Source organism: Phocoena sinus, chromosome 15 (assembly GCF_008692025.1).
Source record: "Phocoena sinus isolate mPhoSin1 chromosome 15, mPhoSin1.pri, whole genome shotgun sequence".
Taxonomy (NCBI): domain Eukaryota; kingdom Metazoa; phylum Chordata; class Mammalia; order Artiodactyla; family Phocoenidae; genus Phocoena; species Phocoena sinus.
In genome coordinates, this window is record NC_045777.1 from 46,018,024 (window position 1) to 46,032,210 (window position 14,187).

The 14,187-nt window shown below is 45.9% G+C and overlaps 1 protein-coding gene across 3 annotated transcripts in view; it reads right to left on the bottom strand.

The window, feature by feature from the left end:
* Positions 1-526: 526 nt before the first annotated feature.
* KIZ (kizuna centrosomal protein) overlaps positions 527-14,187 on the bottom strand; it is a 114,196-nt gene continuing 100,535 nt past the window's right edge. For 2 of the 3 annotated variants that reach the window (XM_032604899.1, XM_032604900.1), the window contains 3 exons: positions 13,535-13,631; positions 2,354-2,397; positions 527-675 (listed from right to left, as the gene is read on the bottom strand). In XM_032604899.1, the coding sequence (XP_032460790.1) occupies positions 569-675; positions 2,354-2,397; positions 13,535-13,631 (248 nt within the window). In that variant the 3' untranslated portion in view covers positions 527-568. Of the gene's footprint in view, positions 676-2,353; positions 2,398-2,939; positions 3,286-13,534; positions 13,632-14,187 lie in introns of all 3 variants that reach the window. The other variant, XR_004345745.1, reaches the window with a different exon arrangement.

Consider the following 14,187-nt stretch of genomic DNA (forward strand, 5'->3'; position numbering starts at 1 on the left):
AGGGATCCAACTGCATTCTTTTGCGTGAGGCTGTCCAGTCATCCCAGCATCATCTGTTAAAAATACCATTCTTTCCCCACTGAATGGTCTTGGCACCATTACTGAAAATTAACTGACCATAAATGTGAGAGTTTATTTCTGGATCATCAATTCTAGATTACATATAAGTCAGTATTTCATGCAGTACCACACTGTCTTAATTACCGCAGCATTTTAGTAAGTTGCAAAACTGCGAAGTGCGAGTCCTCCAACTTTTTCAAGACTGTTTTGGCTATTCTGGGTCCCCTGAATTTCCATATGAATTTTAGAATTAGCTTGCCAATTTCTACAAAGAAACCACCTGGATTTTGATGGGCATTGTATTCATCACTGTGCTTTTTGATAACACGTAAAAGCAAATAGGCCAGTTCGTAGTTATGTCATGAAATTTCACTGGAATAACAATATGGTCCCAACTTGTCATATTAAACAATTAGAAAACTTAAAGGGACACGTTTATTTTGAACATCACATCTGAACACAGGGGTTTAGTTTGTTTAAAGACTTTATTTCTAACAGATGTTACAGCTTATAAGTCATAAAAATCATCAAAATCATCGGTGGACGTGTTATGGTTTCTAGGACGTAAGGCAGCTTCGATCTCTGAGTTACTGTCGTCAGACTCGCCCCAGAAGGCTGGAAGAGAAAACCAGACAGCCGCTCAGCATCTCTGCAGTCTGATTAGCTTGGCTTAATCAGCCGTGGCCCGCAAAGAGCCTCCTGGGGGCCCTGCGTGGTGCACCTGAGCGGACAGGCCCGGGGCGCAGGCCAGTGTTGCAGCAACGACTCGCTTCTGCGTGCTCCACGTGCTGCGATGGGAACTCATGGCAGAACACTTGCTCCTCCCTTCTGCCCAACTCTCCACTGTAGGATGGGAATCTGTAACCAGGGGGAACATGGGGGCAGGGCGGCTGGGTGCTCTACCAGGCCCGGTAACAGCTTGCCTGACTGCTCCTCGCCGTGAGCTCCCTCTGTTCCTCAGCACGGGGACACGGTGGAGGAACAGCAGTGAGGTCTGCACTGAGACGAGGGCGTGGGTACACGCAGTTCATTTGGGAGGTGACCCTGGGCAGGATGGGGGGCGAAGAGGGTGTTAACCAGGAGCAGGGCTGGCAGTGGACCGCTGGGGTCAGTCCTGCTGGGGCCTCAGAGAGACCACAGAACACTCCTCAGATGGCCCCAAAAGCCAGCAAGGAAGTGGGGTTATTTATCCACCAACTCCCACCCTTCAGTGGCTGGGGGTTGTTCTCAACCAGGCGTCGACTCCCTGGAGCTCCTGGCTCCTGTGGCCAGAGAAAATCCCCCGGGTGGAGCCGCAAGCTGCCCGACAGGGAGGCTGCAGGCTCGGCCTGGAGTGCCAGGGTGTGGTGGGCCCACCGCCTGCGACACTGACCACCCCTGCGACCCCCGTATCTACAAGGCACAGCCTGCCACCGCCGCGATGACTCCTGAGATGTGACCCCATCTAATCCTCGCACCAGCCTGGCGAGGTGAGTACAAACACGTGTCTTACCGAGGCTGCGAGGGTAAGTACATGGCCCGATCCCGGCGGCAGAGGGTGCTCAAGCCCCAAGTCCCACCGGACCGGCTGGGAACAGGGTTTCAGAGGCAGGAGTAGGGGCGGCCCAAGCTCGGCAGGGGATATGCCACTGCCAGTGTGGAAGGAGGGTGTTGAGGGATACATAGGAGCTCCCTAGCAGGAATGTCACAGAGAAGGAAGGGTGTGAGCGAAGGCACAGAGGTACGAGGGTGGAGCACAGGGAAGGCTGGCTGCTACTGGATCCACCGAGGAGAGGACGCGACCTCAGAGGAACAGGGCTGGGAGCAGGGGCCGGGCCAGACCACAAGGGGACGTTCCAGACTCTACCCTGCAGGTGGCGGGGGTGCTGGCCCTGCTTCCCCAGCAGGCAGACGTCTGGATGAGGATTCAGAAGCCAGGGCTGGGGGAGGGGCGGGGGAGGGCTACCGCAGGAGCCCTCAGGTCAGAGCAGCGGGTACCTGCGGGCAGTGGCAGTGAGGACGGGGACAGAGGTGAGGACGTTTCATGTGGAAGACATGGCAGTGGGGGGGGGGCGCGGGGGGGGAGGCCAGGATCCCCTGCAAAGTCATACCTGCAGATTAAAGCGCTGGGCACCACGGACCCTGGCACCCGTGTTCTCAGAAGCCCCCAGTTCTCCCCCAGGAGAGCTGCAGGGCCCGTAAGCACAGGCAGGCGCCTCCGCCCGCCCCCAAGCGTGCCTGACACCACACGTCACAAACCACCCTTTTAGCTAAAACACAAAATGAGAGTCTGGTCTCTGGTTATTTCTCTTACCTTTAGACTTTAAATTGGTAGCTAGTTTCTTTTTGTTTTCATGCCTGGAAAATAAAGAAAGAACCTAAGTCCTGAAAAAATAAAGACAATCAGACTAATAGTTTTACAAGGAGTGCATTAGGGAAGAAGCACACATTACTCACTGGGAGGCCAGAAGGTTTACATTTACTCCCCAAGATTTTTTTTTTTAACATCTTTATTGGAGTATAATTGCTTTACAATGGTGTGTTAGTTTCTGCTTTATAACAAAGTGAATCAGTTATACATATACATGTGTTCCCATATCTCTTCCCTCTTGCATCTCCCTCCCTCCCACCCTCCCTATCCCACCCCTCTAGGTGGTCACAAAGCACCGAGCTGATCTCCCTGTGCCATGCAGTTTTAAAACCAAAAAGCCCTGCGGATGCTCTGGTGGGAGGGTCCCGGGCGCATTGGGCCGCACGCTGGGCGCTCACTGGGGAGGCCGCCAGGGCAGGAGGCAGGTCCTGGCACGCACCGAGCAGGCAAAGCGCAGCGCTGCTAGCTAAGCTGAAAGCAGAGGGTCTGAGGAACAGGGAGAAGTCGGCCAAGACGTTACAACACTTACCTTTGTCAAGCCAGCGATACGATTCTCAACTGCTTAACAAGGAGTTCAGAATAAACTGTTTGCTTAATTAAGGGTATTAACTCGTGGTAGAGAAAAATGCAAGAATCCTGTCACCTGTGTTTAGGTTTCTGTGTGTCACACACACGAAAGTGCAAGTGTCCAGGGACGCATCTAACACCGGGTGACTCGCTTACTAAACCCACTGGACCGAGAAACTGGCTCTGCGGGAGACTGTGTCCATCTGCGTCACCTTATCCAGAGCTTTCGCAATTGACATGCGCATGGAAGTCCCCTCTCGGAGCACCATTCCAGTTTCTTATTACACTTAAATTCTTTTAAGTTCATCCTAAATGGTCAACGAGATGTTAAAAAAGAAACAGTCACTTGTGTATGGCTTGACATTTTGATGTTTTTCTCATACTACCGTTGAAGTTTTCCCTCCCATTTACATTTGCAGATTACTCCGTGAAGGCAGATTCCAGCCTTTAGGTGGGAAGAGCGCTGAGAAAAGACGAGGACACATCCTGCTGCAGCACTGCTGCTCTCTCGGCAGGACCCTGGCCCTCCTGATGCAAGAAACCCTGGGAACACATCTCTGTCACTTTGGCTCAAGTCTGGCTAACCTATGGTTTGAAAATCTGCCTTTTGCCATAGCTGCCATAATTTACATTTTTTTTCCAGTAAAACAAGCTCCATGAAGGCATAATTTTCTAGGCAGTCTGTGCTCTGTCAGTGCTCCCTTTAAACTTGGTGGCTGTTTCTTCGTTTTGATTGAAATATAGTTGATGTACAATATTATAAAAGTTACAGGTATACAACATGGTGATTCACAATTTTTAAAGGCTATACTGCGTCTATAGTTACTGTAAAATACTGGCTGTACTCCCTGTGTTGAACAATGTATCCGTACCTCTTTTTTTTTTTTTTTTTTTTTTTTTTTGTGGTACGCGGGCCTCTCACGGTTGTGGCCTCTCCCGTTGCGGAGCACAGGCTCCGGACGCGCAGGCCCAGCGGCCATGGGTCACGGGCCCAGCCGCTCCGCGGCATGTGGGATCCTCCCGGACCGGGGCACGAACCCGCGTCCCCTGCATCAGCAGGCGGACTCTCAACCACTGCGCCACCAGGGAAGCCCTATCCATACCTCTTAATCCCTTCCCCCCGCCTCGCCCACCCCCAGCCCCCTGCACTGGTAACCACTAGTTTTTTCTGTTTTTTTTTTTTAATTTTTATTGGAGTATAGTTGATTTATAACGTTGTGTTAGTTTCTGCTGTACAGCAAGGTGAATCACTTATACATACACATATACCCATTCCTTTTTAGATTCTTTTCCCATATAGTCATTACATTACAGAGTATTGAGTAGGGTTCCTTGTGCTATACAGTAGGTCCTTATTAGTGTTCTCTATATCTGTGAGTCTGTTTCTTTTTCTATGACACTCACTAGTTCGTTGTATTTTTTAGGTTCCACATATAAGTGATATCATACAGCATTTGTCTTTCTCTGACTTATTTCACTTAGTGTAATACCCTCTAAGCCCACCCATGTTGCTGCAAATAACAAAATTTCATTCTTTTTTATGGCTGAGGAATATTCTATTGTGTATATATGTACCACATCTTCTTTATCCATTCATCTGTTAATGGACACTTAGGTTGCTCCCATACCTTAGCTGTTGTAAACAGTGCTGCTATGAACACTGGGGTGCATGTGTCTTTTCAAACAGTGTTTTCATTTCTTTCAGACACATACCCCAGGAGTGGAACTGCTGGGTCATATGGTAATTCTATTTTTAGTTTTTTGAGAGACCTCCATACTGTTTTCTACAGTGGCTGCACCAATTTACATTCCCACCAACTGTGTATGGAGGGTTCCCTTTTCTCCTCGCCAATATTTGTTATTCATGGTCTTCTTAATGATGGCCATTCTAACGGGTGTGAGGTGATACCTCACTGTGGTTTTGATTTGCATTTCTCTAATAATTAGCAATGTGGAGCATCTTTCCATGAGCTTGTTGGCCATCTCTATGTCTTCTTCAATAAATTTGAAAAATGTCTATTCAGGTCTTCTGCCCATTTTTTAATCAGGTTGTTTTATTGATACTGAGTTGTATGAGCTGTTTATATATTTTGGATATTAACTGCTTATCAGTCATATCATTAGCAAATATTTTCTCCCAGTCTGTAGGCTGTCTTTTCATGTTGTCAATAGTTTCCTTTGCTGTACAAAAGCTTTAAGTTTAATTAGGTTCCATTTGTTTATTTTTGCTTTTATTTCCTTTGCTTTAGGAGACAGATCCAAAAAAATATTGCTACGATTTATGTCAAAGCGTGTTCTGCCTGTTTTCCGCTGCAGTTTTATAGTATCCGGTCTTAACATTGAGGTCTTTAATCCATTTTGAGTTTATTTTTGTATATGTTAGAGAATGTTCTAATTTCATTGTTTTACATGTGGTTGTCCAGCTTTTCCAGCATCACTTGTTGAAAAGACTGGTCTTTTCTCCATTGTATATTCTTGCCTCCTTTGCTATAGATTAACTGACCATAAATGTGTGGGTTTATTTCTGAGCTCTCTATTCGGTTCCATTGACCTATGTGTCTGTTTTTACGCCAGTAATGTACTGTTTTGATGACTGTAGCTTTGTAGTTAGGGAGTGTGATTCCTCCAGCTCTGTTCTTCTTTCTCAAGACTGTTTTGGTTATTCGGGATCTTCTGTGTTCCCATATGAATTTCAAAATTATTTGTTCTATTTCTGTGAAAAATGCCCTTGGTATTTTGATAGGGATTGCACTGAACCTGTAGATTGCCTTGGGTACTATGGTCATTTTAACAATATTAATTCTTCCAATTCATGAACACAGTATATCTTTCCATATGCTTGTATTGTCTGCAATTTCTTTCATCAGTATCTTACAGTTTTCCGAGTACAGGTCTTTTATCTCCTTAGGTAGGTTTATTCCTAGGCATTTTATAATTTTTGATGTGATGGTAAATGGGATTGTTTTCTTAATTTCTTTCTGATAGTTCATTGTTATTGTATAGAAATGCAACAAATTTCAGTATATTAATTTTGTATCCTTCAACTTTACTGAATTCACTGATGCGTTCTAGTAGTTTTCTGGTGGCATCTTTAGGGTTTTCTATGTATAGTACTATGTCGTCTGCAAAGAGTGACAGTTTTACTTCTTCCTTTTCAATTTGGATTCCTTTTATTTCTTTTTCTTGTCTGATTGCTGTGGCTGGGATTTCCAATACTATGTTAAATAAAAGTGGCAAGAGTGGGCATCCTTGTCTTGTTCCTGATCTTAGAGGAAACACTTTCAGCTTTCCTTGGTGAGTGCCTGTTTATCTGATGTGACCAACTAGTGGCCTATGCCATTTCTCCATGAAGAGTGGACGGCCCCACAGCCAGTGCTGACTGTCACGGAGGCCGCCAGTCAGGTGGCTGCTGACAGTGTAAACCTGAGTCCACCTTCTGTAAGAGTGCATGCACACCCACACACACACACAAAACACAATTGTGGGTTGTGTCTACTCTCTATCCAGGTCCCACTTCATGAGGACACCAGGCTCAGTGCAGGGTGGGTAGGCAGACATAACAATGCTGTAAAGATGCAGAGAGACTAGTTTGCCAGCTGACGTTCAAACAGTAAGAGCCACGTGGGGTTGTGGGAGATGGCAGGAGCACCGCAGGCAGAAGGCAGGCAGGAGGACTGAGAGAACAGGTGGATGATGGGGCGGGTGGTGGTGTGGCTGCAGGATCCCAGAGGAAGCAATGCACTCCCTGGACTCTACTGTGAGAGCTGGAAAGGATTTCCAGGCCAGGCCCAAGGCAAGGGCACAGAGGCAGGCGAGCACATGCCAGGTCCTTACAGCCTGGCCCCTGCTCTGAGCTCCATATGCATGTCCCGGGCTCACCTGCTGGCTCCAACTTGGCTGCCTCCAAAGAGTCCCATGGCCAACATATCCATCCACAGCCAAACTCAAGCTCCTCCACCAAACCTGGGCCCTTCTCCTGTCTCAGCTAACGGCACCCCAAGCCTCGAGTCCCTCCCAACCCCTCACCATTCCTCTGCCCTCCCACACCCAATCAGCCCCTAGGTCCTGCCAAGTTTACCTCCCAGCACTTCCAAGTGTCCTCACCCGTCCCTTATGCACTGCCACCGCCTGGTTGACCAAACCAGCATCTCTTGCCTGGACCTTTCTAACAGCCTCCTAACTGGTGACACCACATCCACCTCGTCCCCTCCGACCCACTTTCCACTCGGCAGCAAGGGTGAGCTTTCGAAACACAAATCTGACCCCTCTGCCTCCTTGCTGAAAACTCTTCAGCGCCTTCCTATTGCTTTTGGCAAAAGAACTAAACCCTGAACAGCGCCTCCAAGGTTGATGCCCAGGCTTCGTTGGGCCTCCTGCTGTAGCCTCCCCCACACCCCACCCTCAACCCCCAAGTCCTCACTGAATTTGCTACTTCACAGTCATTTCTGTCACTAACTGACATGTGACTGCCCTTAGGCTGTCAGCTCTACGAGAGCTGCCACTGTACCAGTTTCAGCCCCTGGGGTACCTGGTGCTCTGCACTTAGTAGGTGCTCAGTGATATGTGTGGAAGGAATAGATGAGCCTCACTAAGCATAGGACCTTGCCTAAAGGCACGTGGATCAACATTTGATATTAGATTATTTAATTTGCATGTTTTTACTTCTATCTGAGTTCAGATCAGGTTGTTCAAGTGTCTTCCCAGAAACATGTTTCAGAACTAAACGCATGTGTTCAACCCTGAGGAAGGTGGAAAATGCTTCCAGGTGTTTCCGATGCCATCCTCACCCCTTAGGGGAAGTATTTTTCCCTTTGGGAAATCATCTCTGCTAGTCGATGTGACACTGCAGTGTGAGGTTGATTTTTATTACACATGACTTGTAGGGTCAATATTTCTTTCTCCAGGTCACACCTAACGTCTGAAGCTAAGTCAAGGCCAAAGGGGATGGTGTGAGATCTCGGAGTAGACAGAGCCAACTTGTTTAGCTATTATCATAAATGAGAGAGAACCCAAACCAAACGCACTTCTGAAAGCATAAGGATGCGAGAGTTCAGGTTATAAGCCACGGGGCATGGTCCCTGTGCTCTATTAGATGTGCTTGGACTCCGACTGCCTGACCTTCCCTGACAGCGTGGACGTCACACCTCCACTGTGTAAGGCAGAGGCAGCGAAGGTGAGCTGTAGAGAGCCACTGAGTAAGTGGTTCAGGTGTTGTGGTCTCTGTCGTAACTATTCTGCTGCACAAAAACAGCCACGGACAATATGTGACCTAGCGGATGTGGCTTTGTTACAAGCAAACGTCACTGAGAGACACTGCAACTTGAATTTCATATAACTTTCAGGTATCGTGCAGCATTATTCTTCTTTGGATTTTTCCCAACCATTAAAAAACATAAAACCTCTCTCAGCCTGCAGGCTGCACAGAACCAGGAAGAGGTCCAGGGCCAGGGCTGCCGAGGCCTTCGTGAAGCGCTGCCACCACCTGAAGCCCGGCAGCAAGCCAGGGAGCCCACCCTCCCCGGCCTGCTCGTGGGCGACTCCTGGAATCCAAGAGAGCAGAGTTTTAGTTTTTTCCCTAGAACTTTACAATTAGTCTGGAGGTCCTATTTCCAAACAAACCACTTTCAGGTAAGACACCGCAGATAACTGATTAAATTAAGGCGTGGGCATGCTCTGCTGGTCTCATTCACGGGGTACCGTCTCTGCGCAGTGTCCTGGGAGGTGTGGCACCTCCCCCTCTGCACAGTGACCACCATGTGCCCACCAGTGAGATGCTCCCTGTCGACATTTTGCCACACTGGCTCTGTCACATGTCTTCTCTGTCTGTCCATCAAACCATCTCAGTTTTCGATGCTGTTTATAAATTCCCTTGCTATTGATAAGGGATTAGGACAGACAGGTAAGGACAACTCTCATCAAAATCATTTTTGCTTTCATCCTTGCTACACATAAGAAGTTATGGTCAGCTGGGGTCTTAACAGCAGGTTTTATTCTAAGCACAGCACCTAGTGAACACCTGACATGGGTACTAGAGGAAGAGTCAAAATTAAGTGTCGACTATTCATTAAATTTAAAAAATTTTTTAATTTTTATTTTGTTTTTAGTTTTGGCTGTGTCAGGTCTTAGTTGCAACATGCGGGATTTTCCGTTGCAGTGTGCGAGCTCAGTAGTCGTGGCGTGTGGGCTTAGCTGCCCTGCGACATGTGGGATCTTCGTTCCCCGACCAGGGATCGAACCCGCGTCCCCTGGATTGGAAGGCAGATTCTTTACCACTGGACCACCAGGGAAGTCCCTCAACTATTCATTTTATATGAACAAAAGGCTAATAATATCGCTAGAAATAGGCTACACGGTCGACATAAGTACAAAATTAGGTGGCAAGGATGTCTGCCAGGATTCAGGTTTGCTTTGTGGGACCAGCAAGTAGAGACAAAAGTGAGGCATGGAAAACCTATGGTTCCTAGGAGACTCATCATTAAGTCACACCAGGGCTCAGGAGGCAGCGCGCTCTGTGAGGGGTGACGGAGGCTGTCGGGTGAGCACAGGGACCCAGGGAGGTGGGCCACAGGAGCTCCTCAGAGCCGCGGGATGTTCTAAGGTTAGTAACACAGACTCTCAACCTCATGGTCAGTAACATATTTTTGAAAGAGAAAAATATCTACAGCCCATTAACAAACATAACCAACTTTTTGTGGCTTTGAGGCCACGTCCGTCAAGTTTGCCAATGAGCTTTTGAGGGTCCTACCAAGAACATGGCCTATGGTGTCGGGGGCGATGAGGAAGGGCCCCAGAGGGAAGAGCCCTTGCAGTTCTAGAGTCTTATCATAAGCCTGAAAAGAATAACTAACTTATGAGAAGATGTGGTCTCTACACTCTGAATTCTGTAAGTTTAATGATTTTGACTAAGCTAAAATCAGTATTAAAATGTCTCACACATCTTCAGCTAGAATTTTCCTCAAAAAAGACGTGTTTCTGAAAAGCACAAGGCAAAAAAAAATTCGGAAAGAAAATAAAAAATCCCAATCAGTGTGCCAACAAATCCCTGTAAATCCTCAATTTTAAGTGTTAAGAGGCAGACCGGTCTGAGACAGCTTTAATTTGACAAAGTCTGACTGCCCTCTGATGGTCAACCAGGGGCCCTGCAGCAGATGCCATTTTTTAGGGGTCAACTTCTTTACTCCTTCCCTTCAGCCAATCAAGCAAAGACTGTTCTTTCGTGCTGTGTCGAAAAAATAAAGTAGGCGGGCTTATGACAAGAAACGTGGAATGTTTAGGGAGCTGCTACTTTGGTAGAATTTATGGAGAATTTAGCTTTGCTAAACCAGAGACAGAGACCGGGGCTTTTATATCAGAACATAAAGGGCTTCCAGAAAAACCTCACTCTTATTTCTCTGGACTACTCGTTCCTTGTGATCACCTTATCATCCCAGGGGAAGCGGCACAGGATCAGGCAAGAAGAGACAGGACGGCCGCACCAGAGCAGCAGCTGCCGCCTGGTGCCCTCCGCTGGCCACTTCCATGGCTGCAGGGCTGGCACCAAATGCCACCAGCGGCCCTGCCAGGGTGCGGTAGCTGGGTGACTTCTGCTACCTTTTCCCCAGGCAATTATGTTGCAAGCACACATCTTTTTCTTTCGGTAAAACGTTATCTCAATCCAAGCAGTAAACCACAGTTACATGGCAGGCGGTTAAAACACGCTCTCTGTTGACTAAATGGATCCGGGAGAGTGAAAACAGCTTCTTGGGGAAGGTGGGGCGAGACAGTGTTTGCGGAGGAGAGGAAGCTCTGGCATGCACCTCTCAACAAAAGGGAACAAGTGGTCTTTACTCAGAGAACAGCTTCCTATTAGGACTCACTCCTTCGTACATTATGCCTTTCATCCCCACTCAACCACAAAATGATTTTGCTGAGGCAAATACAATGGTAGAAAAAGATTTACACTGAAAGAATCTTTAATAATAAACTGTTGCCGATCTGCCTACTTGCCCGTGGTTTATAATACAATAAACATCGGATTCTATTACGGCTCATGCACTGAAGCCGCTGCTCTGGAAAACGGAATATGAAAGCACGGGGACCCCACCACCATCACAATGAAATGAGCATGGATAAATGTGCTAAGAGTATCTCTTTGCATCTTTTATAGCTTGTGTGTATTAATCTGTAACGCTTATTAAGAAAGTCATTGCTATGCAAAGCAGCACCCAATCCCTTTCTCTGGCTTTTCAACAGAGTGCACTGTTTAGCCAATAGGACGGACCCTCTGGTCCTCATTCTGCATTCATCACAGGCAACATTTGCACAATGTATCTCTCAAAGGCGGCTGAAAGGAAGGCCTTAATACTCATGTAAACAACTGCAAACCAATTACTTAATGAATCAGGCCCACACATAATGAGGTGCAGACAAAGAGCTATAAATGCATTTTTGCGCCCAAGCCGCTGCTTTAAAGTAAAATCCCTCAGCTGTAGTTTGGGCTTAACTAGCACATCATAATTATTGTCTCTAGGACATCAGAGGAAGCCATTTTTTTTTTTTTTTTAAGGTCCAGCAGGGTCTTTTTTTTTTTTTTTTTTTTTTTCTTGAGGTTGCTCATCAGCTCACTGACAAAATAGAGCAAAGAAGAATTTTTAAAAGTGCTACAGCAGCACTGCACTGTTACGTTTATTCTCAAGTACTGGGTTTCGAGACCACTTGTAAAAGCAATAAAGCACGAGGAGTGACTGCAGTAAGTGGGATCCTTAAATGTAAGCCTCTAAGAAATTTCAGTGAATCCAGGCACAAACAGCAAGCCCGGGGCTCTCAAAAGCCTAAGGCGGCGTATGAACACCAAACCCAGCACAAGAACCAACCATGGCAAACAGCGTGCCAAACCCACACACTCCATGCCCAGAACTTTCATCTCTGGATTATTATCAACTGTCGAGAACCCGAGGGTCCCCTGAAGGCCTCTTTTTTTTTTTCCGGAAAGGGGATGATGTGATTATTTATAATTTAGGAAATTAATTTCATGCAGAAACAACAGTAATAACAAAAGGCTCCTGCCTAAAACTGAAAGGGAAAGGAGTTTGATTTTATAATGAAATATAGATGCAAGATATGAAATGTCAAATGATCAGACTGAGAAAATGTTCTACAGAATCCAACTGCTTTCTAAATGTGTTTAAACATTACTCCAAGAATATATACACACACACACACACACACACACACACACACACACATATATATATATATATAAAAGTTTAAGAAGAATTGGCTTTTTTAGTGCCTCTAAAATATAAAGAAAATAAACACTTCTAACAATCCTGAAAACCTAAAGGGATGTATTATTAAGCCAAATGGTGCCATTAAATCCTAAAAACTACCTGTAGAATTTATTATCTTTTAAAATTTCTTTCAGGAGACCTAGAACTTGAATTTATAATATAATCATAAAAATATAATACTTTAATACTCTTCCTGTCCCATAATTCATTATCTCTCACTTCCTTCAAAAACAGAGATGAAAGATATTAAAGATAATAATTTCTAAAAATTAAATGAGTGGATTCCCTAAAATTGAACACACAAGGTTTCTAAAAGAACTTAATATCAGAAAACCAATCTCATTTAAATATATCCAGGTCCTAAAAATACTGTAGTGTTTTTCAAAATAGAAATGAAAATGAGATTTTTTTTCACTGTAAAAATACCACATTTCTGAACAAATAATTTTATCTTACGGGACATTACAAACGTAAAGTTCCTGTTTTAAAATTTCATCAGGGCGAGCAGTTAATTCGAATGTAATACAATCATCTACAGGACATCTTTTGAGGGGAAATATTACAAAAGGCAAACTTGTGTTGTTTTAAATGCTATTTAGCCCAAAGTGGAAAGGTAGGTATGTATCAGACAACTGCTTCTACTCCCATCCACAAATTCTTCCTAAGTGACTCAGTGCCATTGCACGATCAGTATTTTATGTTGATGACACATCTAGCACACGACTCACTTATCACTGCTCCAAAAACTTACAAGGAGTGCTACAGTTTAACAAATGTGAAAAGATAAATTTTCACATTTGAAAATAAGCAAGAAGGTATCAGAGAGGGAAAGAATAGTCCAGCCCAAATACTTGGTAAAAAAGAGGAATACAAAAACAAATATCCAGCAATTGCTTGTATATATCTCTGCGGTCTCAGAAAGAAGAAACAGGCCACTTTATTTCTTTTAAGGCCTGGCTCTTTCTCTCTGCCCTCTCCGACACCCTCCATTGTGTGGTTTCTAAGCAGCCCTACTGCGAGCAGCTGTAGACGCTAATTTGTGGTTCACTGAGGTGTCAATTGAGTCTTAAACCAAGGAAACAACAGCTGCAAAACAATACTTGGCTCTGGTGCAAATATTTTCAAAGGTAGACTAAAGTTTCCACTGTCATTTCAGATAAACAAAAACCTCAACCATAACCTTCCATCGAGTCACAGAGCAAAATCATCTGCAGCCAGCGTTTAATTCCCTGAGGAGTGACATTTCCCGTCTTGCTGCCGCTATTCAGAAAGGCTTGCACGACTTTACCTTGACAAAGGACTGCCTTCGCTAGACGAAAAACTCGCTTCTGAAGAGATCTTGTGAGTTGTCTTTGTCTTGAATGTACCGCTGCCAATATTCAAACCTGTGACAAGCACAAGCGTGGAGAGTGAGCGTGGCCATCGCAGTGAATGCAGAAGCGGCCTCACGATAACTTGTAAAACAAACATCAACAGAGGAAGAGCTGTTCACAGAAAGCGAGGGGCTTCTGAGGCAGGGAATGACACGGAAAGGAAGGGGGCGGCTTCCCGTGATAGTTACACAGAGTACGTAAAAAGTAAAATCATTCAAAGAGCGCCATTTTAAATGGCCACGATGTGTGTGTGAGCACATGGGTCTCCACCGTGGCACTAGGCTCTGGATAATTCGAGTTGTTGTAACACGGGGGCAGCGCTGGCTCACCGAGCTAACAGGAACTGGGAGCCAGTCTCAGAAGCAACTGACACCTCTGGATGACATTACCGCCCACCCGCCTTTAAGCCCCTCTGCCAAATCCTCTCTTTTTCCCTCTCACGGAGGAGAATGAACGCCCACTGAAAACCATCGAGGCTACTCCTTAACTAGCCTGAAAGGGCTGATGGGGAAGATGCACAGTCCACCCCCTTTCCCTGGAGCCTGGGGAACCAGACCACCCCACAGTG